This window comes from Podarcis liolepis (assembly GCF_965112155.1).
Source record: "Podarcis liolepis genome assembly, chromosome: 3".
NCBI classification, from domain to species: domain Eukaryota; kingdom Metazoa; phylum Chordata; class Lepidosauria; order Squamata; family Lacertidae; genus Podarcis; species Podarcis liolepis.
The window spans coordinates 120,586,771-120,614,108 of NC_139557.1; the positions used below are offsets into that span (position 1 = coordinate 120,586,771).

Below are 27,338 nucleotides of genomic sequence, written 5' to 3' on the forward strand. Positions count from 1 at the left end.
CTGAAGCAGAGCTAATACAGAATGTGGCAGCTCAAACGCTCACACAATTTTGCTTGTTCAACCTACCAAACAACCAGAAGGCAGGACTTATGCTGATTATGAATCTGTGAATGAATGCATGGAAGGAGTCTGTAAAATGTGTGAAGAGCGTCTGAAGAGAATGAATCTGAAATATACTTGGAGTCGAGAGTGGATTTCATGCTCTTTATTCAGCTCATAGTAGTGAGGAGGAGGAATGGAAGTTCCCTCAGAATGTCTGCTTTATATACATTATTTACACAATGAGTCCCACGTGATTGGCTAATTCCGGGATTCACCTGTAGGCCAATCAGGTTGCGGATTCACTTCCACCTGGAGCTGGATTGGGTGGCTCCTGTGGACCAACCAGACTGCTGCATTCTGGACCCTATTGTTGAATTCTATTGTTCTAGGACCAATCAGACTGCTGCCTTTTGGATCCTATTCAACTCAGTACATAACACAATCCTAACAGCCCTTCAATTACATGTGATATTAGCCAGTTATTTGATTTTATTGCTGACTTGGGTGACCTCAGCCGCCTTGTTTATCGTGCTGATACTCAGACATACCAGCCATACACTAAAGATTGGATAAAGGAGAAGACCTTTGTCCTTCTCCGCAGACAAGCTCAGCAAGCAAGCAAATAGACACAGTGGTTAAGGGGGTTTTGAGGGAAGGGTTTTGACAACAGGTGTGTACAGCGTTCTGTAGTGAAAGTTTGCTATTATAGTCCTCCTGTTCATTCTTGTTAGCCTGTACTTGAGACAAAATCTGTTAGAATTGCAAGGGACTTTCTCAGTTTAAAACTCAAAGAAGAAAAAATATGCCTTCCGCAGGTCTTTTAGTTTAATTGTCTTTGCTTAGACAGTTCTACTTTTGTTCCTCACTCCCGGGATCGTTCAATTCTGCTTTACCAAAGTCGCTGTATGTACCCCTCTTTGGGGTTTTCCCCCAATGTTATTTCTTGGAGGCCGTCAGGGTGAGGAATAAAATAAATACTCTTTAGATAATAATAAAAAATGCTCACTGGGGCAGAATAACATCATCATTATGCTATTATGTATATCCTATTATGGAAGGACAGATCCTGAAGCTGAGGCTCCAAGACTTTGGCCACCTCATGAGAAGAGAAGACTCCCTGGAAAAGACCCTGATGTTGGGAAAGATGGAGGGCACAAGGAGAAGGGGACGACAGAGGACGAGATGGTGGGACAGTGTTCTCGAAGCTACGAACATAAGTTTGACCAAACTGCGGGAGGCAGTGGAAGACAGGAGTGCCTGGCGTGCTCTGGTCCAGGGGGTCACGAAGAGTCGGACACGACTAAACGAGTAAACAACAACAATTATGCTACCAGCTGCCGATTAGCTACTGGGCTAGGTTCATGGTGATATTATTGGTGTACAGAGCCCTAAATAGCTTGGTACCAGGATACCTGAAGGATATCCCTATATACCGAACCAATCACTATGCTCTGCAGTAGAGGGAACCAGCAGATGCTATCATATCAGAAGGCCCTTCTGCAAGGTGTCAGTATCAGGCCGTTAGTGTGGTGCCAACTACACTCTGGAACTCCCTCCCTTTAGGTATCCAACAAGCTAATTCATAGGAAATGACTCATTAATGAATGAATGAATGAATGAATGAATATTTGCAATTGGAATCAATTCATTGTTTCAAATGAACTAACAAAACAGATTTCCCCCCCACATAGCACTGGAAAATTTTCTGCTGCTGACCTCAATCAGCTCAACTAATACCCCAATCAATTCAAACTATTTTTTTATTTGTTTTGTTAATCTGCTGTTGCTAGTTGTTTTTACAAATTACTGCTGTTATTTTATTTCAAAAAATGTTGTTGTTAGCTGCCTTGTGACACTGATGAGAAGGGGGGTTACATTTTTGAAATGTTTTATTAAAAAAACAGAAGATCATAAATGGAAAGCCTTTTGATTTGCACTCATTTTTTGTTCTTAGACAACAAAATTCCTTTGGGAGTACAACACTGGTAGAAAACTGAACAGCATTTAATCTCCCACTCTTGTCCACTGCTTCGAAGTCATCAGGTGGTTCCCCCATTATTTCCTAACACTTGAACATAAAGGTCAAGTCCTTCTGAGGCAGTCAGTTTTAATTTTGCATTCCTATTTACTTTGAAGCAAGTTGTGTTGATTCCAAACACACTCCCTTTCAAGCGCTTAGGATTGATTCCATTTCAAGAATTGGCCAGGTCACTAGCAGCAAACTTTCAAATTATAATGAGAATTATCATAAGAATATAATGATAGGATCACCGTCAAGAGACTTTTCCAATATCAATATTTAACTACAGGTTTGCCAAAATATAAATGCTTTGAAAATCAGGAGCAGGGCAAGCGATCAGTAATTGGCAAAGGCTTATAATAAATCAAAACAAGAACACGTCTCTCTTCTACAAAACAATAATCCAATCTAGTTTTTTCAAGTGAAGACTAGGAGCCCAAAGGCCAGGCAGTTTATTCAAATAAAGGAACTGGATTATTACCTCATAAAACAGCACAGCACACTGATGATTACCTTTCTGCTACAAGCCTTGTCAAAATAATATCACCAGTAAATGCTAAAAACATAACCAGCAGCAGAGAATAAGACAGTGCTGATGCAGGGAAGAGGGAATGAGACACAGGGGTTGTTGTTTTTTTGTCACTTTCCAGGTAAAATGAAAACTAAGCCCATCACTTTTGTGGAAATAAATTCCATTAAATCTAATGAGACTTCCTTCCAGGCAAACATTATTTGGAGGGAACACTTAGTATCAGGCTCAAGAACCAGATACAGACTTCATAGAATCATAGAATCATAGAGTTGGAATAGACCACAAGGGCTATCGAGTCCAACCCCCTGCCAAGCAGGAAACACCACCAGAGCACTCCTGACATATGGTTGTCAAGCCTCTGCTTAAAGACCTCCAAAGTAGGAGACTCCACCACACTCCTTGGCAGAAAATTCCACTGTCGAACAGCTCTTACTGTCAGGAAGTTCTTCCTAATGTTTAGGTGGAATCTTCTTTCTTGTAGTTTGGATCCATTGCTCCGTGTCCGCTTCTCTGGAGCAGCAGAAAACAACCTTTCTCCCTCCTCTATATGACATCCTTTTATATACTTGAACATGGCTATCATATCACCCCTTAACCTCCTCTTCTCCAGGCTAAACATGCTCAGCTCCCTTAGCCGTTCCTCATAAGGCATCGTTTCCAGGCCTTTGACCATTTTGACCATTTTTGACTTGTAGATCTCCTCTTTGGAGGAAAATTCCTATTGCAGAAAATAAGTCGCTGAACAGCACATTTCCATGGGTTCTTCCACTGAAGAAGAGAAAGAATCTTTGGACTTGCATCGTCCATCCTCAAATCTTGTGACTACCTAATCTCTGGAACCCTTGAATGTGTGCCAGGGCTTGCCCAAAAGCCCTCAGCATCCTGCCTCACCACAATCTCAAGGCAACAACAGGCTTAACAGTATAGCCAGTATGTGTACAAGGCAAGAGCAATGCTGCTTTAAATGTAGACAGACCCCTCAAAAGGAAGCTGGACTGGGCAGCATTGTACGTAGAACTCCTGTGCACAGCTACTAAGAGCACTGATGGACTCTGCCTTTAGAGCTCCAGTGCTCTGTCCAAGGTACTGAAATACTGCCTGAATTTCCAGCTTTCATCATCTACTTGATGTCTACTTAAGATACCTCGTCAGCGTGTCACACCTGTGCTAACAGATGTGCCCTGCTTGCCAATCTGCTACCGGGCCAAGTTCAAGGTGTTTAGCATATAAAGTCCTTAACTTGGTTCCAAGTTTAGCTACAAAATCTGCTTACTCCACATATGCCCACTCAACCGCTTCGATCGGCAGAACTGGCACTATTACAGGTACAGTGGTGCCTCGCAAGACGAAATTAATTCGTTCCACGAGTTTTTTCATCTAGCGAATTTTTCGTCTTGCGAAGCACGGTGTCGGAAAAGTTTTGGAAAAGCTTCAAAAATCACCAAAAACCTCAAAAAAGGCTACCACACCGCGTTCTATGAGTTGCTCCTCGAAGTCAAGTCGCAACTGTATTAACGGTGTTAAGAAAAAGGAAACAAACTTGCAAGACGTTTTCGTCTTGCGAAGCAAGCCCATAGGGAAATTCGTCTTGCGAAGCAGCTCAAAAACCGCAAAACCCTTTCGTCTAGTGAGTTTTTCGTCTTGCGAGGCATTCGTCTTGCGGGGCGCCACTGTACCACATAATACCCGTTCTGCATTTGTAAGAACTTGATTGCTTAGTGTGGTGCCACCAAAGTATTGGAACTCCTTGCCTATTGAGATCAAGCAGGCGCCTTCACTGTACTCTTCGACACCTGCTAAAAGCATTCTTGTTTAGAAAAACCTACACAGATGCTTAGAAAGTTGAGGTCTTTTTAATTTGTTTTAGTATTTTAACTTTTGTACGTTTTAAAGTACTGTTGTAAACATTTTCTTGATTGTATTGTTTTATCTCTTTGTAAACCACTTTCAGGCATGTTTTTTTTTTCAATCAAGCAGTATGTAAATTTTATTAAGCAAATTAAACAAAATAAATAAACTCCCTTCATTCTTCGCCATTACCCACACTGGCTGGGGCTGATGGGAGTTGAAGTCTGACAATATTTGGAGGACCACAAGTTAGCTACCCTTGACCTAGACAGAAGGTGCTCCCCACAGGCCAAGTACACAGTGGTTCCTCCGTGGAATGTGGCCCAGACATTTACTATAATGCTTGATATACAAAGGGCTCTTTCTGTTCTTCTGTATTCCTTGATACATCCCACAAAGCTGACTTTTATAAGGGCCTTCTGGCAGTTCCCTCATTGCAAGATGTGGTCATAGGGAACCAGGAAGAGGGCCTTCTCAGTAGTCATGCCCAGCCTGTGGAATACCCTCTCATCAGATGTCAAGGAGATAAACAATTTTCTGACTTTTAGAAGACATCTGAAGGTTGACCTGTATAGGGATTTATTTTTTATTTTTTAAATTAATGTTTTACTGTGTTTTCATTTATTGGAAACCACTCAGTATGGCTTGAGTAACCCAGTTAAATGGGTGGAATAATAATAATAATAATAAATAATAATAATAATAATAATAATAATAATAATACCTTGCTTTACAAACCCAGTCATCTTACTCACTCTTCATTCGCTATACACAGGACGTTCAATGACAGTGCAGACTCAAGTTTATGATATCACTTGGTTCCCAAACATATACATAATTGTGCCCAATTGGGTTTATTTATTTCTGGGGTGGGGAGAAGCTACTTTATTCCTTCATCAAAAGTTTCATTTCAGAATGAGGAACCAGACATCTAGCTCTAACTGCTGAACTAATCCAGAATGCAACAGCTAGACTGGTGACTGGGGGCGGCCACCGGGACCACATAACGCCAGTCCTGATAGATCTGCATTGGCTCCCAGGGCATTTCCAAGGACAATTCAAAGTGTTGGTGCTGACCTTTAAAGCCCTAAACGGCCTCGACCCAGTATACCTGAAGGAGCGTCTCCACCCCCATTGTTCAGCCCAGACACTGAGATCCAGCGCCGAGGGCCTTCTGGCGGTTCCCTCATTGCGAGAAGTGAGGTTACAGGGAACCAGACCCTTCTTGGTAGTGGCGCCCGCCCTGTGGAACACCCTCCCTTCAGATGTGAAGGAAATAACCAGCTATCTTATCTTTAAAAGACATCTGAAGGCAGCCCTATTTAGGGAAGTTGTTAATAGTTAATGCTGAATTTATTTTTAACACTTGATTGGAAGCCACCCAGAGTGGCTGGGGAAACTCAGCCAGATGGGCGGGGTATAAATAACAAATTATTATTATTATTATTATTATTACTGCTCTCATGGGTAGTAAGTTCTTCCTAACAGTTTTACATGCACTCCCAAATTTTGAAAAAATGCTTTTCATCCTGTTCTGGATGGGGAAGGTGTACTACTGATCCCCCTCTTTCTTCTTCTCTTATTGTTGTTGCTGTGAATTGCCAACAAATCACAGCAACAACAACTGAGGTCCTATACTTTTCATGGTGTTTGATTGTCTTTGGATATTGTTTTATGCTTTGTTGTTTGATGATGTTAACCATGTTGTGCTTCCTCTTGGAAGGAAAGCGAGATACGAATGAGCACTGAAACAAACAAATGTTAAGGGAGTCTGGCTAAGACAGGCATAAGCAAACTCAGCCCTCCAGATGTTTTGGGACTACAACTCCCATAATCCCTAGTGGTCAGGGATGATGGGAATTGTAGTCCCAAAACATCTAGAAGGCTGAGTTTGCCTATGCCTGGGCTAAGACATGCCTGTCACCTTGAAAGCAGAGCAACTGGAGAACTGAGGAAACAGCCTTAACCAGGGTTTCACATCCCGGTATTCTTACAGACTTATTGCTTAGTTTATTCAAGACTAGATTGCTCAGATTTAACTAACTGTGGGAAAGGAAACAAACTGTAGCTAAACATTTTGTCTGCCTAAGGCCTAATACATTATTAACACGCTGCTGGTAATGGCATTTTCTAAAAAAAAATTCTAACACATGTCGTACATGCTGCAGCAAAAAGTGCAATCCCCAGGAACTACTCCTATGCAAACCCCATCAAATCAATGGAGATTGAGCCAGAGCGTTGTAATATTTTAATACTCCATTGTGAATCCTAACAATTTCAATGAAAGTTGTGCAGGAGCTACTGTGACTGGATTGCATTCAAATTAGCGCCTCTAAAGGAATACAGCATTTCAGAATAAATTGGCAGTTTGTATTTTTGAATACTTCACTATATTACAAGTTCTGTATGGGACAATGACAATAAAGATTATCGTATCGTATCTGAATCTATTTTAAAGAACATTTCAAATTCAGTTATTTTTCCTGCACTTTTGGAGATAATTTCATTCCAAAAGTTTGGAATTTTGGGTCCTTAACACACAAACAATGCACACTTGTGACATCTCAGTTTGGGGATTCAGAATAATTCCTTGGCAATCATTTGGCTAAAAGGTTTTTTAAAAAACTTTTGAAAAAGGTAAGCAGAATACTAATGCATCTTGCACGAATACGTAGAAGTATATTTAAAGCAGGTTACTTGGTATATCCTCCTTTAAAATTCTGCATACTTTCCCATTTATTTGTTTAGGAATTGCAAGCAAAAATTAGAATAGGTTTTCAAGACCAAAGGGCACAATCCACCAAAGTAATCCTGCTAACTGTGTGATCCTACACATCCGCTGTGTTCCCCTGAGTTCACTAGTTTATTCCTATATAACTGGGCATACCACTGCAGAATCCTAAGCACACCTAGTAGGGAGTAAATCCCATTGGACACAGTGGATCTAACTTTCATGGAATCATGCACCGGATTGGACATTCAATCCCATTCAATCCAATGGAAGAATTCAATGTGTTTAAATATCTCTCTTTCAAATCAAACCGATTTTAAAGTGCTTACCTTTGGCTGAATACTGCTCATCTTATGTTATGTTATGAAGAATTATACAAAAGATAAACACAGAAAAATTACATTAATAATAATGGTAACTCCAAACTTATAAAATGCAATCAAATCTACATGAATATTAGCATGAATGTTAGAAAATAAAATAAGCTACATGCAGACCTTTCATTTCCAAAAAATTAAATGGGATCTTACAAAGGCAGTCCTATGTATCTTTCCAAGCAAGCCATTACAACAAACACTGCAATAAGACACAAAAAGAAGTTCAGTGGCAGAATTTGCTTTACTGTAATGACTCTGGAATCTGTTCAGCTAGGCAAGAACTTTGTTATTAAAAATATATCAACTTCTATTCTATATACACTAAAAACTCCAACTATTTTTGGCTCTTTAAAATTCCAGTCCTAAACTTGCTATTCATAAAGTTCTTTGAATTTCAAGGGAATTAATTTCTTCATAAGTGTGCTTGGCATCACAAACGTAACAATTTTCTATGTACATTCAGGATCTACATAAAGATTTTTAAACACAGTTACGGGTTTGTTTTGTAAAAAAAATATAATGAAACTTGTTGTTCTAACAGCTGTTGGCACAACTGAACAATCTCATATTTCAAAAAAAGTTCATCAACTATTTGTGCTAAGTGAAAAGGACCCACACTAGCCTATCATAACTCTCTGAACCAGTAATGAAGGAAAGAAATGGAGTAATTCAAGGCCTAGTTGACAAGATACTTGTGTTTTTGTTGGTTCAAAATTAGGAATAAACTATTCCTCTCCTGTGCCATAAAGTTAAAGACTGTTTTAAGAGAAAATACTCTGTATCTAATTGCATAACTAAAATCACACTGAATCTGATCTTCAGTCATTGTTAAACTACTTAACCCAATAAATTCAAACTCAAGCAAATAAATTGTGGGGTTTTTTCTACCAGTTATCTCAATCAACAGAGCAGAACCTACTTAACCCAAAACTTTCCTTATCCTGAGTAATCAGCCCATATTCCATTTCCTGCCACCATCAAACCATTTTACAGAATCCACTACAATTTGCTCCTGAAGTATACAATTTGCTAATTTCACAAGCGTCTTTTGAAAGTTATACTGTATGCCCCAAACTGTTTCCAGGCACTAAAACAAATTGCCATCTTTCTAGCCGCATGTCTTCAAGCAAAGACTGGTGCCTTCAAGCTGAACATCGTGGGTTTTCCCTGTTGTCACCAATTGAAGGGAAACGTGCTAGGTAAAGGAGGAATTGCTGAAAACAAATGCTGTTGCTTTAAGAAAACGCAAAACACTATTTTGCATCAATATTTAAACTATATTATTTCACAGCGGATATAGGAACATATATCAGAGGTGATCCCTTTTAAAAGTTATCATTTGCAATGTATTATAAAGGTGAAAGAAAGGAAAGCTTATACCCTCAAACCAGTTTTTTTGAATAAAAACAACTGTCTAGCTTGATCCTAAAAGCATAAAGTCAATGAGAACTTTTATTCTGCAAATGTATGCCATTTTTTAAAAACTTAGAATCCTCCCCCCACCCCCGCCCCCTCATCCCCATCTTCCAACCTTACTATACATACAAAATTCAAATACCGTATTATCCTATATGTATAAAGACACAACACTGTGGTGGCTTCTTTAAGAAAGGCTGCTATTTCCCAAACCAGTGATGGATGAATTTTAATATACCGCCGCTTTAAAACAAAACAAAACAAAACAAAACAAAACAAAACAAAAAAGCCCAAGCGACTTTTAATAATCTTCTAAGTTTGAACACCGAAAACTTCTGAGTTTTTTTCTGTATCCCAAGATGGTTTTCTTTCCTGAAGCTCAAGCCGAGAAAGCAGACAAAAGAAGCCGATTTGATTGAACAGTGCCAAGTCTTGCCTTTTTCCCCCTTTCTTCAGCTTGCTTGCTTGCTTGCAGCATGGCAACCTTCCCAAGCAGTCTTGGCAGAGCTCCAGCCTGTGCCAGGCTGTTGGAAGTCCTTGTTTCCAATAGATGCCCTTTGCAAGTCAATTCATAAACATATATATATATATATATATATATATATATATATATATATATATATGCAGGTTTTGGTGTCTTCGGGTGTCTTCCCGTGTAAGAGTTGGGGTGTCTAGGCGACGTTTCGACGAGGTCTCACTCGTCATCTTCAGGCTGGTGCTTTCGGCTTCTTGTTACTGGAACAGAGCCAGTAATATATATATACACACACACACACACACACACATATAAACGTACGTGTGTGTATAGATGTATATATATATATGTATACATATATGGATACGTATATGTATATATTCTTAGCCAAAATTGTTGGTTAGAAACCAAATCCTGGCACCAGCATCACTTCATTCTGCCAAATCGCCTTACAGCCTTCATGGTTTAGTACACTGTGCACAATGGTAACAAAAACATTTTACTCAGTAGTCCTGGAGAACTGGATGCAATGCGCACCATTCAGCGATAAGAAATGTGTTCTCTATAAACGTCTGCAGGCAATACATAAAGATGCCAAGCTTCTTTTGAAGGAGGTTCTACCCATAACATTAAGAAGCATGGAATACTGCATTAATATCAGGCTGACTGGTGATAATGGGGAAAGCTCCACTATAGAAACAGACCTAATTCACGGCTGAAACTGAAATTATAATCATTTTGTTCTCAGAGAAAATACAAGATATGTTAATTTCGCCTCCCCTCCTTGTGTCTCATCTTGTCAGATATCTTGTCAGGTGGAACCACAGGCAATGGGTGGTCAGACCGTAAGATACAGTAAAGGTAAAAGGTAAAGGGGCCCCTGACCATTAGGTCCAGTCGTGGCCGACTCTGGGGTTGCGGCGCTCATCTCATTTTATTGGCCGAGGGAGCTGGTGTACAGCTTCCGGGTCATGTGGCCAGCATGACTAAGCCGCTTCTGGCAAACCAGAGCAGCGCACGGAAACGCCGTTTACCTTCCCGCTGGAGCAGTACCTATTTATCTACTTGAACTTTGATGTGCTTTTGAACTGCTAGGTGGGCAGGAGCAGGGACCGAGCAATGGGAGCTCACTCCGTCGCAGGGATTTGAACCACCAACCTTCTGAGCGGCAAGTCCTAGGCTCTGTGGTTTAACCCACAGTGCCACCCGCGTCCCTTCCGTAAGATACAAAAGGCATTGAATTGGGACCAGTTCATAAAACGTGCTTCCCTCTCCTACAAATGCCTGGTGACACTATGCTGGCATTGAAAAGGAACTCTTAAAGGAATCTTGCTGTCCATTTGCAAACATTTGTTCTTCTTTTACAATAAAATCAGTATCAGGCGCACCTAATTATTATCCACCCCAAACCACGGTTAAAACCGATGTTACAGTTAAAACACACTCCTACAGAAGGCAGTGATGGCCACTAACTTGGATAGCTTTAAAGGGGGATTTGACAAATTCATGGAGGAGAGGGCTATCAATGGCCACTAATCATCACTGGCTATGGCCTGCCTCCATAGTTGGAGGCCGTAATGCTTCTGAATACCAGTTGCTGAAAACTGCAGAAGGGGGGAGTTGCTCGTGCTCAAATCCTGCTTGAGGGGTTCCCACAATCATCTGTTTGGCCACTGCCATGTCATGTCATGTCACTGCCCTTACAGAAGCCATGCTGGCTGTGCTTCAGCGAAGCTTCTCCTTCTACAGTGGTACCTCAGGTTACATACGCTTCAGGTTACAGACTGCTAACCCAGAAATAGTGCTTCAGGTTAAGAACTTTGCTTCAGGATGAGAACAGAAATTGTGCTCCGGCGGCACGGCAGCAGCAGGAGGCCCCATTAGCTAAAGTGGTGCTTCAGGTTAAGAACAGTTTCAGGTTAAGTACGGACCTCCGGAACGAATTAAGTACTTAACCCGTGGTACCACTGTATATGCTTGGTTATTTTATCTTCAGCAATACCTCCCACCAGTTTTCCTGGAACAGACATTAAGTTAGGTAAAGGTAAAGGTACCCCTGACCATTAGGTCGAGTCGTGACCGACTCTGGGGTTGCGGCGCTCATCTCGCTTTATTGGCCGAGGGAGCCGGCGTACAGCTTCCGGGTCATGTGGCCAGCATGACTAAGCCACTTCTGGTGAACCAGAGCAGCACACGGAAACGCCGTTTACGTTCCCGCTGAAGTGGTACCTGTATATCTACTTGCACTTTAGCATGCTTTCGAACTGCTAGGTTGGCAGGAGCTGGGACCGAGCAACGGGAGCTCACCCTGTCGTGGGGATTCAAACCACTGACCTTCTGATCGGCAAGTCCTAGGCTCTGTGGTTTAACCCACAGCGCCACCCGCGTCCCTTTAAGGGAGACATTAAGTTAACCAGTCCGTAATTTCCTGGATCCACCCCCACCAGCCAATTCCAACAGTTACTGTAACGTTTGCACATAACACTGTACAGTTTCACAATCTGAAGGGTCCATGTTCTGGCTTCAGAAAAGTATCAATGCTTCCATGAAAGAGTGCATTAATTGCAGGAAACAGTATGCAGAAATAGGGAAGACTTCAGTCTTAGACACGGACACCCAAATGGAAAAACGGGTTTCAAACCCCTGCTCAGCCACAATATTTTACTGGCTTGCTCTAGATTGCATTCCAGCCCCCAGACAACTTCACACAGCACTTCAAGGAGCTGTAAGACAGCATGAGAGACGACAGCATGAGAGACGGGGAAGCGCAAAGGACAATTCCCAAGGGGAGAAGAAGCCATGCCACTAAAATGCATATCTCCAATTCCCAACACACAAGGGTAGTTGAGAAGGACACTGTGGCTGATGGCGTCAGAGACCACCAAAAAGACAAGACGCATCAGCAGGGTCATCTTCTTCTCTCAGTACAGATAATCAGGTACAGTGGTACCTCAGGTTACAGACACTTCAGGTTACTGACTCCGCTAACCCAGAAATAGTACCTCGGGTTAAGAACTTTGCTTCAGGATGAGAACAGAAATCGTGCTCTGGCGGCGCGGTGGCAGCAGGAGGCCCCATTAGCTAAAGTGGTACTTCAAGTTAAGAACAGTTTCAGGTTAAGAATGGACCTCCAGAACAAATTAAGTTCTTAATCAGAGGTACCACTGTATTGACTTGTATGTGGCTAATTGTATGTACCGTACTTTTCCGTGTATAAGACAAGGGTGTTTTTTTTTTACTGAAAAATGATGTTAAAAATTGGGGCTCATTTTATACACGGATAGTGCAAAGGGAGGACGTGGTTTTGGTTGCTGCCACGATGCGGAGACTGCCAGCGTCTATTTGGTGTGTTATTGGTGGCTGCGGCAAGGGCTGGTGTTGACTGGCTGTCGCTGCGGCATTAGGGCGGGTGAATGGTGGCTTGTGCCAGCACAGGGACATATTTTAGGTGGCTTCTGCGATGCGTGCGGGTGAGTGATTTCCTACAACCCCCTCCCCCTAAAAAAGCTCAACAACTGAGGGCAATCTCCCCCATTTTCTTAATTTTGCGTCCCCCAAAATAGGGGGCATCTTACATACGGGGGCGTGTTATAGACGGAAAAATATGGTAAGCCACTCTGGGAGCCTTTTCAGCTGAAGAGCAGGGTACAAATGCTAATAATAATAGTAGTAATAATAGTAACAAATTGTCCAGAAACGCAAAGTAAGTTTCCATCCTCAAACCATGCATAGAAGTAGCCTTTTACAGTCATACCTCGGGTTGAAGTAGCTTCGGGATGAGTATTTTCGGGTTGCGTTCCGCGGCAACCCTTAAGTAACGGAACGTGTTACTTCCGGGTTTTGCCGCTCATGCATGCGCAGACGGTCAAAATGACGTCACGCACATGCGCGGAAGCGGCGAATCGCGACCCGCAGGCTTCAGGGCTCCGGAATGGATTCCGTTCGCATCCAGAGGTACCACTGTACTAGGATCCCTGGGGAAGGATAGGCTGCTAGCTGCCATAGGAGAGCCACAGTTGAAACTGAACAGTGTGGCCAAGTCATAGCACCCTCAGAAGGGTGGCAAGCAGCTCATTGAGCAGTGAAAGAAACTGATGCAGCAGGGCTAAGTTATTTGAGGTCCCTGCAGGAGCCACTCAACAACCAGCTCTCTGTGAATACAAAGATTGCTTGTTTGTTTGTTTGTTTGTTTGTCTGATTTACGGTATTTCTATACCACCCTTCATCTGAAGAAAAAGAAGAGAAGAATACCCCACCTATCTGAATGGGGGTGAGCTCCCGTTGCTCGGTCCCTGCTCCTGCCAACCTAGCAGTTCGAAAGCACCTCAAAGTGCAAATAGATAAATAGGTACCGCTCTGGTGGGAAGGTAAACGGCGTTTCCGTGCGCTGCTCTGGTTCACCAGAAGCGGCTTAGTCATGCTGGTCACATGACCCGGAAGCTGTACGCCGGCTCCCTCGGCCAATAAAGCGAGATGAGCGCCGCAACCTCAGAGTTAGTCATGACTGGACCTAATGGTTAGGGGTCCCCTTTACTTTTACCTTTTAATCATAGCCCCACTGTCTTGCCTATAGGGAAACAGGAAGCTGTGTTATACCAAGTCAGACTAGCAGTACCCCTAGTTCAGTAGTGTACACTGATTTGACAGTGGCTCTCCAGGGTTTCAGATAGGGAGTCTTTCACACTCCTAGCTGGTGATGCTGCAAAGGAGATACTCTACAACTGAGCTATAGACCTTGCCCAATAAAAGCAGGTATTAAAAAGCAGGGTTTGTTGTTAGCCTCCTTCTAACAAATTAATGCTTGTATATATTCCAAATGTTTGTATTCCAAAACATGCACGGAAGGCAAAAACCATTAAAGATTGCCAAACTTTATGCCTGAAGGGTAGGTAAGAATGTACACTTTAGCCTAAAGTGGTGGTAAAGTTTCTGACAGCTAATTTTAAAATCTCCTCAACCTCAGCAGGCTTAGAAATTATTAGCAGACTTTGAAATGTCAAAACCGTACATGCGCACATGGCAGGGTAGTAGTCCCCTTGAATTCAGCGGGACTTTCACCAAGTAAAGATGCTTAGGGAGTCACTGGGACAATGTACATTTAGCTACCTATCAGCACAAACTTACGTCAATGTTCTTCATTTGTGTGCAAACTAGCTGCAGACCTTGCACAACTCGCAGGTAAGCTGAGCTTGTTTTTGTTTTGACGAACTCAAGTCAGCTCAGCCCTTGGGAAACTTCTGATACCATAGCCTGGGAAACCGCAAAGAAGGAGGAACCGAGCAGATCAACCGCAAAGAGGAAATATCACTTTCAAAGCAGGAAAAAGAGAAATGAGCCTGGAAATGAGCTGCCTAAATAGCTAGAGCTGGTTGATCCACAGTCCTAGGCTCAGTTAATATAAGTATCTTTTATTATTATTCATTAGCAGCTCTGCATACCAAAGAAGTGACTCAGGTCTGTGAAGTGGCAGCACTTTCTATTCACAGCAGCAGACATCAGGTCCATACTGATAACCGCAAGTGAACAGAGTTTCTTCATCCCTGGGGTACGGGAGAAGCGGAGAATCTCGAGGGAGAATTTGAATAAAAAGAAGGAAGCAAACCCAGTAACCGCTGTGGACAAGGCATATTATAATGTTATCTCTGGCACAGCTATTTTGTTATTGATAACCTCAGAAAAGCTTTTAGTATGGTTTGTTAAGCCATATCAGAAATTCATCCCTCAATTGCAGTACATGAAACACTGTCCTTTAAAAAATGTAAACACAACCTTTGGGAAATGGGAGATAACAGATCCTTTTAAGAGATTCTCCCTCTTTGGCGTACATAACCATTTTATTCATGGATAAACATTTTCCACAGGTTTCTGAAAGGCTGGTCTTGCTGCCACTGTTAATAAACTACAGAAGCTATAGGACTGCACCTTCGTCCCCAGTACAGGACCAGATTTTCAGCAATAAGAGAATTTACACCACTGTTGCTGCATAGGCTTCCTTGCTCAGCAATGAAGCAGCACACTTTGATAAACCACAGTTTCTCAGCTTAATCTGCCTCACAGGGAAATTATGAGAAAAATGAAGTAATACCCTGCAAACAATCTTGACATAGAGTGCAGGAAAGATTTCAAAATTATTAATCTCTGCTCCATAGACCCCAGGATGTTTTGATAAAGTGTCCAGAAGCAGAAGAGGCTAAGGCCAGGTCTTCTGTATCTTTAACTGGCCCACAGAAGAGGGAATTCCAGGAGGTGCAGTTTTCCTAACCCTTCCAAAACTCCCTCTTCTAAACGCAATCCTCCATCTTCCTCTAATCCCAGATACTATTTGAAGAACCGATCAGCTTCTGTATTTTATTCGAGGGCCTTCCCAAGCCTTGACAGCCAGGCACTGAAGAACGCCCTCGCGTCAAGTTATTTTGTTCCATAATCTGGAATAAATTCTCAGAGCAACACACCAGCATCATTCTCCGAATAAAGATCTTCTCCATTTTCTTGTGGTCAGGTTCATGAATATGCAATCTGCTAAATACGTCTCTTTTACGCCTTCTTTGCAATCAAGGGATTGCCAGTTGGGTAAACGTGTCCACCCCTCAAGTGATGCTGTTCCCCAGCAACCTGACTTTTATTGCCAGGGGGGACCCTTCTGGTGAGATACTTCGGCTTACAAGCCCATCTGAATCCTTCTGGGGTGGGGATCCAGCTTCGCACAATAAAGCTTCAGGCCCATGCACACCGCAGTGTGAGAGGAATGTTAAGCAGCTTTTGAAAAACTCCAGGGATTGGGGGGGGGGGCTTTCAGGTGAAAGTGTTGGCTAATGAATACTGTGTGTGGTACTTAGGAGGTGATAAGACAGTGTTGGGTTTTGAGGACTCCCAGGAGCTGTGTTTCTCTGACAGCCGGTCAGGCCGTCTGAAATGCATACATATTGGATACCGTTCATCTACCAAAGATTATTTGCACGCTTTTGACATACAGGTACTGCTTCTTTTCCAGAAGTCTCATGAAGAATTTCCACCCAAGTATCAGTTGCATTATCCCTGCATCATTTCACCTGAAAACTAACACACACAAAACTAACACATCTCTGTTTCTAGTCATGTTGCTATAAATTTCATTGGAGCATACATTGTAAGGTACAGGCACATTGCACTGGAAATAAGAGTTCTTTTTATTGTTCTTTTTTGATAAAAGAGGGGGATGGAACACTTCTATAAACTTCTATCATGCCACCTCATACTCGTCTTTCCTGGTGGGATGCAGGTAGCACTGTGGTCTAAACCACCAAACCTCTTGGGCTTGCCAATTATAAAGTCAGCAGTTCAAATCCACATGACAGGGTGAGCTCCCATTGCTCTGTCCCAACTCCTGCCAACCTAGCAGTTCGAAACCATACCAGTGCAAGTAAATAAATAGGTACCGCTGCAGCGTAAAAGTAAACAGTGTTTCTGTGCGCTCTGACACTTATCATGGTGTACCATGCTCCAGAAGCGGTTTAGTCATGCTGGCCACATGACCCAGAAAGCTGTCTGCAGACAAACGCCAGCTCCTTTGGTCTGAAAGAAGATATGAAAGCTGCTCCCCATAGCCAAATTCAACTGGACTTAACCGTCCAGGGGAACCGTCCAGGGGTCCTGTACTTTTACCTCACCTTTTCTCACCTTTTCTCTAAACTAAAGTCCCACACGCTGCAACCTTTCCGCATAGCAGAGTCGCTCCACTTGATCATTTGGGTGGTCCTTTTCTGAACCTTTTTCAACTATACAATATCCTTTTTGAGGTGAGGTGACCAGAACTGTACTTGTTGTTTAGTCGTGTCCGACTCTTCGTGATCCCCTGGACCAGAGCACACCAGGCACTCCTGTCTTCCACTGCCTCCCGCAGTTTGGTCAAACTCATGCTGGTAGCTTCGAGAACATTATCCCACCATCTTGTCCTCTGTCGTCCCCTTCTCCTTGTGCCCTCCGTCTTTCCCAACATCAGGGACTTTTCCAGGGAGTCTTCTCTTCTCACGAGGTGGCCAAAGTCTTGCAGCCTCAGCTTCAGGATCTGGCCTTCCAGTGAGCACTCAGGGCTGATTTCCTTCAGAATGGATGGGTTTGATCTTCTTGCAGTCCATGGGACTCTCCACAGTCTCCTCCAGCACCATAATTCAAAAGCATCCATTCTTCAGCGATCAGCCTTCTTTATGGTCCAGCTCTCACTTCCATACATCACTACTGGGAAAACCATAGCTTTAACTATACGGACCTTTGTTGGCAAGGTGATGTCTCTGCTTTTTAAGATAATACGCCAAATGCAGTCGCACCATAAATTTCTACAACAGCATTATGATATCATTTTATTTTCATTTCCTCTCCCAATTCCTAGCATGGAATTTGCCTTTCTCACAGCCACCGCACACTGGGGTTAACACCTTCAGTAGAGCTATCTACTATGATCCCAAGGTCATGTTCCTAGTCTGTCACCTCTGGTTCAGTCCCCATGAGCCTGCGCAGTAAGCCTGCAACTTATAAGGGTGGCTTTGTTCAGCCGCTTGCTCCTAAAGCCAAAATCATGTCTAGTCAAAACCCTCTGGGTTCAGTGGTGGGTGGGATTGCCAATGTTATTTTCCTGAGAACCCTGCCCCTTAAAAAAAATATCTATTTTTTGCCCTGTGCATAAATCTGAATGCACACAAATTAAATGTGTGTAAATGGTGGGCTAGGGACGTGGGTGGCGCTGTGGGTTAAACCACAGAGCCTAGGACTTGCCGATCAGAAGGTTGGCGCTTTGAATCCCCACGACGGGGTGAGCTCCCCTTGCTCGGTCCCTGCTCCTGCCAACCTAGCAGTTCAAAAGCACCTCAAAGTGCAAGTAAATAGTTACCGCTCCAGCGGGAAGGTAAACAGTGTTTCCGTGCGCTGCTCTGGTTCGCCAGAAGCAGCTTAGTCATGCTAGCCACATGACCTGGAAGCTGTATGCCGGCTCCCTCGGCCAATAAAGCAAGATGAAGGCCGCAATCCCAGAGTTGGCCACGACTGAACCTAATGGTCAGGGGTCCCTTTACCTTTACCTAAATGGTGGGCTTACTCTATGTCAAATCAAGATTTTTTTTCACCCTGCACTTATTTACAAAGAACTGCATATGCCATTTTACCACCCATTCACTGACCCCAAACAACTTAACACCCCTCTGCAAACTTGGGCCACCCCTCCGCTGCCTTCCCAACTCCAAGAGAACATTTCATGCAATGTGTCTTTTTAGGTACTTTTCATTAGAGCACGTCTTCTTTTTGCAAATAAAGGGGGAGGAAAGCAGGTATTTTATTGTAATGACATGTTTATCTTATGTGTAATGGCATTATGGTAACGTATTGTTTTTAGATGTTTCTATTTTAGCTGTATGCCACCTCAAGTTCTTCAGGGAAAAAGGCAGGGTATGTATGTATAAATATTTTTTCCCCAACAGTCAGTTGCAACCCTTAACTTTCCAAAGCCAGAGGTGTGCAAGGAAGTATAACTGAAAAACCGCCTTATGCAGGCTGTGAGTGAGATGGAATGCCCTTTATTGGAGCAAAGCCTGGGGATAGCTCAGTCACTAGAGCAGGAGACTCTCAGTCTCAGGGTCGTGGGTTCGAGACCCACGTGGGGAAAACAGATCCCTGCGTTGCAAGCGGGTTGATGACCCCCGTGGTCCCTTCCAACTCCACGTGAAAATCATTGCTCCAGTTACGAAACAGCCGCCTCTGCTGCTCCTTAGAAACAGCCAACCTAACGCAACCTATGCACCGCCTAAGATTGCAGAGACCCACGCGGAGCATGCGCACTGGGGCTTAGCTTTTCCCTCGGAGAGAGGCGGGCCAAGAGGCGCGCGTGCTCCCTCCGAACACCACGCGAGGTCCCCGACCCACCTCCTTAGGGCGCAGGCGCCGATCGCGGCCGGAGAGAGCTCGCGCATGCGCCACAGTCCCGAGAATAACGTCTCCCTCACGAGCTGCGCGCTCGCGCTCTCTCACCAGCGACTCGAGGCGCATGCGCGGCCTTCTCCTTCGCTCTCACTCGAGGCGCCCGGCTCCCCTCAGGAGGCCGCTTTTTAGTCTTATCTCTCTCCGCTCACTTACCCAGGAGGCGCACAAGGCTCCGGCTCCGGCCGGGCAGGACCTCTCGTTCACCGGCTGCCTTGAAGGCAGAAGAGGCGGCTTCTCCCATGGCTGCGAAAGCGAGGAAGAGTCTGCGGAGGCCGGCGGAACTCATCGCCCCTCCCCCCACCCCATAAACTGGGGCAAAAGGGACGGAGAGGCGGCGGCCGTCAGGTGGCGCGCGCATGCGCCGGGACGGAACCCCTGTCGCGAGGCTCGGGGGGGTGTGGGGGGAGGGCACGTGGTCAGCGGCTGGGCGCGAGCGATGAGGAGTCACGTGCCCCCGGAGAGGAAAGGTGCAATTGCGCACGCGCGGGCGGGAACTTACCTTGCATAATATTGGGGGTGTTTTTTAACGCCTATGGGGGGGGGGAGGGCGGGCAGTGGATCAAATTACTTTGCAAACCTCCCCGCGGTGGTCGGTACAGAAATGCAATTGATGATCATAAAATTAATTATCAATAATAATGCTTGTTGTTTAATGTTAATTCGATATTAATTTATTATGTCTGCTGCATCAGAGGCTAAGGCCCGAATTAATGGATTCAAGTTGCAAGGAGGGAGATTCTGACCAAACCTTGCCCAAGCAGGTGTGATGGCAAGGGGCGGAAATGAGTTATCTGTGACACAATTGGTTAGTTAAGTATTTTTATTTATTTACCTGATTTGGGAGGCAGCTCCCCGCTACACCCATGTGTGATGGTAGTAAACGGTTAAAAAGATAAAGGATCCCTGGACGGTTAAGTCCAGTCAGAAGTGACTACAGTCATACCTTGGGTTGAGTGCGTTTGAGTTGCGCTCCGCAGCAACCCGGAAGTAACAGAGCACATTACTGCCGGGTTTCGCCGCAGATGCTCAAAATGACATCATGCGCAGAAGCAGCGAAACGCAACCCGCAGGCGCGCCGTCGCGGCTTATGTTGCGTTCAGGATGCGAACGGGGCTCTGGAGCGGATCCCATTCACATCCCAAGGTACCACTATGAGGTTGCGGCGCTTGTCTCGCTTTCAGGCTGAGGGAGGCGGCGTTTGTCCACAGAAATCTTTCTGGGTCACTTGGCCAGCAGGACTAAACCTGCTTCTGGTGCAACCGAACACCGTGATGGAAGCCAGAGCACACAGAAACGCCATTTACCTTCCCGCCGGAGTGGTACCTATTTATCTACTTGCACTGGCGTGCTTTCGAACTGCTAGGTTGGCAGGAGCTGGGACAGAGCAACGGGAGCTCACCCCATTGTGCAGGTTCGAACTGCCGACCTTTTGATCAGCAAGCCCAAAGGCTCTGTGGTTTAGACCACAGTGCCACCCACATAGTAGATGATGCGCTAAATGGGTGCCTGACTCTTGGGAATGGACTGCCTGAGAACATTTTTGTCAGGGGTCGACTTTTCCCCCAAAGAAGGTTTCGTACCTCAGTGAAATGAGAGGCAGAAACGCAAAGGGCACAGCTCACCCTAGCATGGCAATGAAGTGATGGGAAGTGCTGTGATATTTCTGTTTATTGTGCAGCTGATAAAAAAGGCAGTGAAAATCAGGAAAGATAAGACATCAGGAAGAACTTTCTGATGGTATGAGCTCTTCAACAGTGGAATGAATCCCATAAGAGGAGGTGGACTCCTGTTCCATGGAGGTTTTCAAGTAGAGGTTGTATGGCCATTGTCATGTATCATCTTGTTGAGCTTCCTGCATTGCAGTACTAGATGGCCATGGGGTCCCTTCCAGCTCTACAGTTCTATCATTCTATTGACTTACAGCATTTATACCCTACCCTTTTCGGCCAAAAACACCATTCAAGTCGGCTTACAGAAAACATGTCCATAGAGGGCTAACAATAATAATACAGTGGCGCCTCGCAAGACGAAATTAATCCGTTCTGCGAGTCTCTTCGTCTTGCGGTTTTTTCGTCTTGCGAAGCACGGCTATTAGCGGCTTTAAGAAAAAGGAAACAAACTCGCAAGACGTTTCGTCTTGCGAAGCAAGCCCATAGGGAAATTCGTCTTGCGGAACGACTCAAAAAAACAGAAAACTCTTTCGTCTAGCGAGTTTTTCGTCTTGCGAGGCATTCGTCTTGCGGGGCACCACTGTAATAATAAAAATACATGGCACATGAGGAAAAAAAGGAATGGAAGGGAGGAGGAAGGGAAACGACATAAGGCACACAGGTTCCTGAAGTTATAGGCAGTTTCAGTGATGGTTCTGGCTGTCTTCCCCTTGAAAAATAAGCCCCTGTCCTGAAGTACTCTTCAGCTTCCAAACGCCGAAAACCCGGAAGTAAATGCTCCGGTTTTCAAACATTTTTCGGAAGCTGAACATCTGACGCAGCTTCCACTTGAGTGCAGGAAGCTCCTGCAACCAATCGAAGCTGCACCTTGGTTGTCAAATATTTCGGAAGGCGAATGGGCTTCTGGAACAGATTACATGTCGCAACCGAGGTTGGACTATACATGCTCAGACCGCCGTGCCCCAGCGAGCAACGTGGCCGCCAAATCCTGCACCAGCTGAAGTTCCTAAACCGTCTTGGGGGGCAGCACCATGAATAATGCATTGCAGTGCTCTATAGCATAAGTTACCAGAGCATGGACATCAGTTAAGCTGTCCCCGTCCAGATAGGGGCGCAGCTGAGCCATCAGCAGAAGCTGATGGAAGGCACTCTGCACCACTGGTGCCCCGAGCAGGACTGGAGAATCTATGCCCCCTCAAATAGTTGCTGACTCTCAGCTCCCATCACCCCTAACTGGGCCAGGCTGGCTGGGACTGATGCTTATTTATTGATGCTTATTAATGTGATAAAATGTAAACCACTGTGTGTCTGTCTTCGCTAGAAGAGTGGTACACAAGCACCCTAAACAAACCTTGGGGATCTCCTCTTAACTACAATAACAGCTGGTTTTATTTATTAATAAATAAATAAAGGATCTTAAAGACACAACAAAGTCTTCTGGTACCAGAAAGCATGGGTAGGCAAACTTAAGGCCTTCTAAATCCGGCCTGCGGATAGTCTGGGAATCAGCGTGTTTTTACATGAGTAGAATGTTTGCTTTTATTTAAAATGCATCTCTGGGTTATTTGTGGGGCATAGGAATTTGTTCATTTATATTTTTTTTCAAAATATAGTCCGGCCCACCGCATGGTCTGAAGGACAGTGGACTGGCCCACAGCTGAAAAAGGTTGCTGACCCCTGCCTTAAAGACTTAACATTTATTATGACATAAGCTGTTATGGAGCAGGGCCCACATCATCGTATGCAGCTCCGTTAGATTTTCAGCGTCTTAAAATTATAAGTTGAAGGTTTCCATTCAGTTTATTTATACAGTGGTGCCCCGCAAGACGAATGCCTCGCAAGACGGAAAACTCGCTAGACGAAAGAGTTTTCCGTTTTGGAGGTGCTTCGCAAAACGAATTTCCTATGGGCTTGCTTCGCAAGACGACAATGTCTTGCGAGTTCCTGCTGGTTTTTTCCCTCCCCCCCCCTTTTTCTAAGCCGCTAAGCTGCTTATCAGCTGATCCAATCAGCAGATAAGCCGCTAATAGCGCTAATCCTTCAATGGGCTTGCTTTGCAAGACGAAAAAACCGCTAGACGAAGAGAATCACAGAACGGATTCTTTTCGTCTTGCGAGGCACCACTGTATGCCTAAAGCGGCTTGCGATAAACATGTAGCTTGCCATCAAAATACATAACATTTGGGGAAGCATGATTTGTTACGAAACATAAACAAACTCAAAACGAAATAAAATCAGCAGCTTAATAAACCTAGGGTAACACTTAGGCACCGTACAATTAGGCGGAGCTGTCTGACATTTGTTCACAAAATGCGTCCCAGCTTTACGGTTGCTGCTGCTGCTGCTGCAACCGCACGTGAGCGAGCAGGCACTGCATGTCACGTAAAACGCGAACTGGGCCCCCAGCTTTTTGCAAATGCTTACGTCTCAATCTTTTCCGCAGCACCAGTGTTACACGGGCTGAAGAGGGGCTCCGTGAGAGTTAGCTGCAGGTGTGCATTTGTTTAACACAGTATGGATTTCTTAATGTGGCCTAAGATGCTCACAGGCAGATTATGAAGAAAGGTGTAGGCATAACGACATGCATCGTGTAGGTTGTTAGTGTGCGTGACACCGTACTTTCAGAGTTCTGAACGTTACCAAATAGATCATCTCCTTGGGTGGGGCGGGGGGGGGGGTCTTCTCCTTCGTCAGGAATTTTTGGTTTTTGCAACAGATTCCCTCAAGCCACCTGGTGGATTTACAGTGTAACTACACCATCAGGGAGCTATGCCGGCAGCTGAACGCTCCTAGTGACTCTTGTTAATGCAAGTGTTGGTCCCAAAGATTGAGAACAACAGGGCACGTCCCAAGAAAAGAATAAAAATGCCAGAGGGCAGAACTAGCTCCATCCAGGAGGAATCATCCACTGGCTAGTGCCCTGAACCACAGGGTACCAGGCGGCGAGTCCCACAGGTGTAAATGATTCCATGGCAGATGCTGTCCAGCAGTCCAACAAGTCCAAAGTCCAGTCAGGCCAGGTTCCTGCCTCTGTATCCGATCCGATCAGGACACCTATAGGTCAGTCCCACACATGAACAGTCCCAAAGAGCATCTCGTGGTATGTCCCACAGAGGACCTTAGGGTCTTCAAACGAAAACATCTTGGAGGTCCTGGGCCACAGGGAGGTTAGGCTGGCCTCAACCTGAGCCAGGGCTTTTTCGGCTGTGGCCCCGATCTGGTGGAACGCTCTGTCACAAGAGACTACAGCTCTGGGACTTGACATCTTCCCGCAGGGTCTGTAAGACAGAGCTGTTCCACCAGGCCTTTGGCCAGGGCACAGTCTGACCCCCTCCTTTGATAAACTTCACAGAACTCTGGCCCAATGGTCGCCATTAATTTGATTTTGAACTGATTTTAGATTGAATTGATTTTAGACTGCTGTATCACTTTGCTGTTGTTACCCGCCCTGAGCCCGGCTTTGGCGGGGGAGGGCGGCATATAAATTATTATTATTATTATTATTATTATTATTATTATTATTATTATTATTATTATTATTATTCAAGCCATGATCCAACCATTGTGGGGAGTTGAGCAGACACAGCACCTCCGCTCTGCTTCCCTTTTATACCTTGCATACTGGTTGCAGCATCTGGGCTTGACAAGGAATGTGACTCTCACCTGTCCTGAGCCTACTCCACCTGGGGAATCAGACACCTCCCAGAGCTAGCAAGCCTCACCTGGCCAGCTACTGAGCTGGGCTGTGAGCCCTTGGCTGCTTCAACCTCCTAGAGCGTCCCTTCTGCTTCTCCTTAGGCCTCGGGGTCCGCCATGTTCAGGGAGACCCGGGCCCCTCTGGAGATGGGTCCTGCTGCTCTGGTTCCCCGTACACTGTCCCCCATCCCCTCACCATTCTCCACTGCCCTACATGTACTTTCCACACCAATCACCCCCATCTTGCCCCAGTGTGTCCCAGTCACGGCTACACCCTTTGCTGGGCTCTTCTTCCTTGTTCCCACCATTCATGACTTCAAGATTCTGAGTGCTAGGTTTTCATAACTGAGTGAATTGGCATGGGAGGCAAATTGCCTCTCTCGGATTTTAAGCACGCTGCACCAAGCTGCCCTTGCAACATCAACTCCAAGGTGATTTCAGTACAGAAGCACTCATGAAAGGGAGAATCAGATCCGTGCTCAAAACAGGTAGGAACTTTCTCCAGTCCAAGGGCTGCATTCCCTTCTGGGAAGCTTTCTTAGGAAAACATGCCAGCAGTGGGCAGAGCAACAGATGTAAATTTAGGCTGGTTTCTGCACACACAAACCCCTGCCCTCCTAGAAAACAAATGGTCATCGTCAGAGTTCAAAGACTCATTCCATCCAGGCAGAAAAAATTCAGCTGCAAAGGTGAGCCAGTATTGCCTAATGAAAGTTCTGCAGCACAGGTAGAGAGTCCTGGAGAGCTTGGGGTTCTCCACCCCATAGCAGAGCATAGAAGAGCCCAGCTGGGCAGATGGGAATCCCAAATGGAATTTCCATATTTCCGTTATCAAGGTCATTTAAGTACATCCATTGAAGCTGAATATTTGATAATTCAGGACAGACCAGAAAAAAGGATGGCTTTAAAAGAGGGTTGTTTAGTCGTGTCCGACTCTTCGTGACCCCCTGGACCAGAGCACGCCAGGCACTCCTGTCTTCCACTGCCTCCCACAGTTGGGTCAAACTCATGCTGGTAGCTTCGAGAACACTCTGCAACCATCTCGTCCTCTGTCATCCCCTTCTCCTTGTGCCCTCCATCTTTCCCAACATCAGGGTCTTTTCCAGGGAGTCTTCTCTTCTCATGAGGTGGCCAAAGTCTTGGAGCCTCAGCTTCAGGATCTGTCCTTCCAGTGAGCACTCAGGGCTGATTTCCTTCAGAATGGATAGGTTTGATCTTCTTGCAGTCCATGGGACTCTCAAGGGTCTCCTCCAAGACTACCTAAAAGCTATAGCCCAAAATATCGATGGCTGCTAGTGACAATGAGCATATTCTGCCTCCATCGTCAGAGGCAGTATGCCTCTGAAGATCATTTGCTGGGGGTCCTAAGAGAGGAGAGTTGTTGCTGCATTCAAGTCCTGCATGCGGGCTTCCCATAGACGTCTGGGTGGCCATAACAAGAATAGGATGATGAACTAGATGGGCCTTTGGCTTGATCCAGCTGGACTCTTCCAATATTCTTTTTTTATAATAATATTTTATTAATTTTCCAAGGATAACAAAAATAAAAACAACAATACAAAAATAGAACAGATTGACTTCCCTCTAGTTCCTTCCTTGGTTCCATTATTTATCAATGTACCGCATGTCCATTGCTAAGTTTAAACTCATTTGTATTACCTATGATCCATTCATAACAAAATTACAAGTACGGTAATTTTAAAACCCTGCTAATGTATTAACTTGTGTACAATGCTTCTTTATATATGCAATAAAGTCCTTCCAACCTTCCTTAAATTCGTTGTCGTCTTTTTCCTCTTAGTTCCATTGTCAATTTTGCCATTTCGGCATATTCCATTAATTTAACTTACCAGTCTTCTTTAGCTGGGACACAGTCTTCTTTCCAATGTGCTAATAATGTCCGTGCGGCTGTAGTTGCATACATAAATAAATTCTTTTGTGATTTTGGTAAATCCACTCCTATAATGCCTAAAAGAAAAGTTTCTGGTTGTTTTTAACATCTTCATTTCATTATAAATCATTTCCCAATATTTCTTTATAATTTTACAATCCCACCACATATGAAAAAATGTCCCTTCAATTGTTTTGCATTTCCAATAATTGCTTTCCTTAGTTTTATGCATTTTTGCTAATTTACCGTATTTTTCGCCCTATAGGACGCACCGGCCCATAGGACACACCTAGATTTGGGGGGGGGATAAAGGGGGGGAAATTATTTTCCCCCAACCCCAGCCCCCAGAACGGGAGCCAGAGTGGCTCCCGGAGCTTGCAGGGCTGGGGGTGGGGGAAGCCCGAGCTTCCCCCGCCCCCAGAGCGGGTTGGAGAGCGCTGGTGAAGGTGCACGCACGTTCGCCATCGCTCTCGGAGCTTGTGAGGCTGCGGGCGGGGGATGCTGGAGCTTCCCCCGATCCCAGCCCCCAGAACGGGTCCCAGAGCGATGGCGAAGCTGTGCACAGCTTTGGCATCGCTCTGGGAGCTTGCCGGGCTGGGGGGATAGCTTCCTGAAGCCTGGAGAGCAAGAGGGGTCGTGCGCACCGACCCCTCTCACTCTCCAGGCTTCAGCGAAAGCCTGCATTCGCCCCATAG

The 27,338-nt window shown here is 44.9% G+C and overlaps 1 protein-coding gene and 1 long non-coding RNA gene across 5 annotated transcripts in view; one reads left to right on the forward strand and one right to left on the reverse strand.

Moving 5' to 3' along the window:
* Positions 1 to 19,843, reverse strand: part of MSRA (methionine sulfoxide reductase A) — a 205,773-nt gene extending 185,930 nt beyond the window's left edge. The window contains exons 1-2 of one of the 4 annotated variants that reach the window (XM_083494813.1): positions 19,540 to 19,766; positions 7,503 to 7,523 (exon numbers count right to left, since the gene is read on the reverse strand). In XM_083494813.1, the coding sequence (XP_083350939.1) occupies positions 7,503 to 7,523; positions 19,540 to 19,744 (226 nt within the window). In that variant the 5' untranslated portion in view covers positions 19,745 to 19,766. Of the gene's footprint in view, positions 1 to 7,502; positions 7,524 to 9,108; positions 9,331 to 19,539 lie in introns of those variants that run through there. The other 3 variants (XM_083494814.1, XM_083494815.1, XM_083494816.1) reach the window with 3 other exon arrangements.
* Positions 19,844 to 21,644: 1,801 nt separating this feature from the next.
* LOC310702915 lies at positions 21,645 to 26,528 on the forward strand. Its single transcript, XR_014523786.1, has 2 exons — positions 21,645 to 22,854; positions 23,174 to 26,528. It is a non-coding gene; the product is annotated as an uncharacterized lncRNA (long non-coding RNA).
* Positions 26,529 to 27,338: the final 810 nt, after the last annotated feature.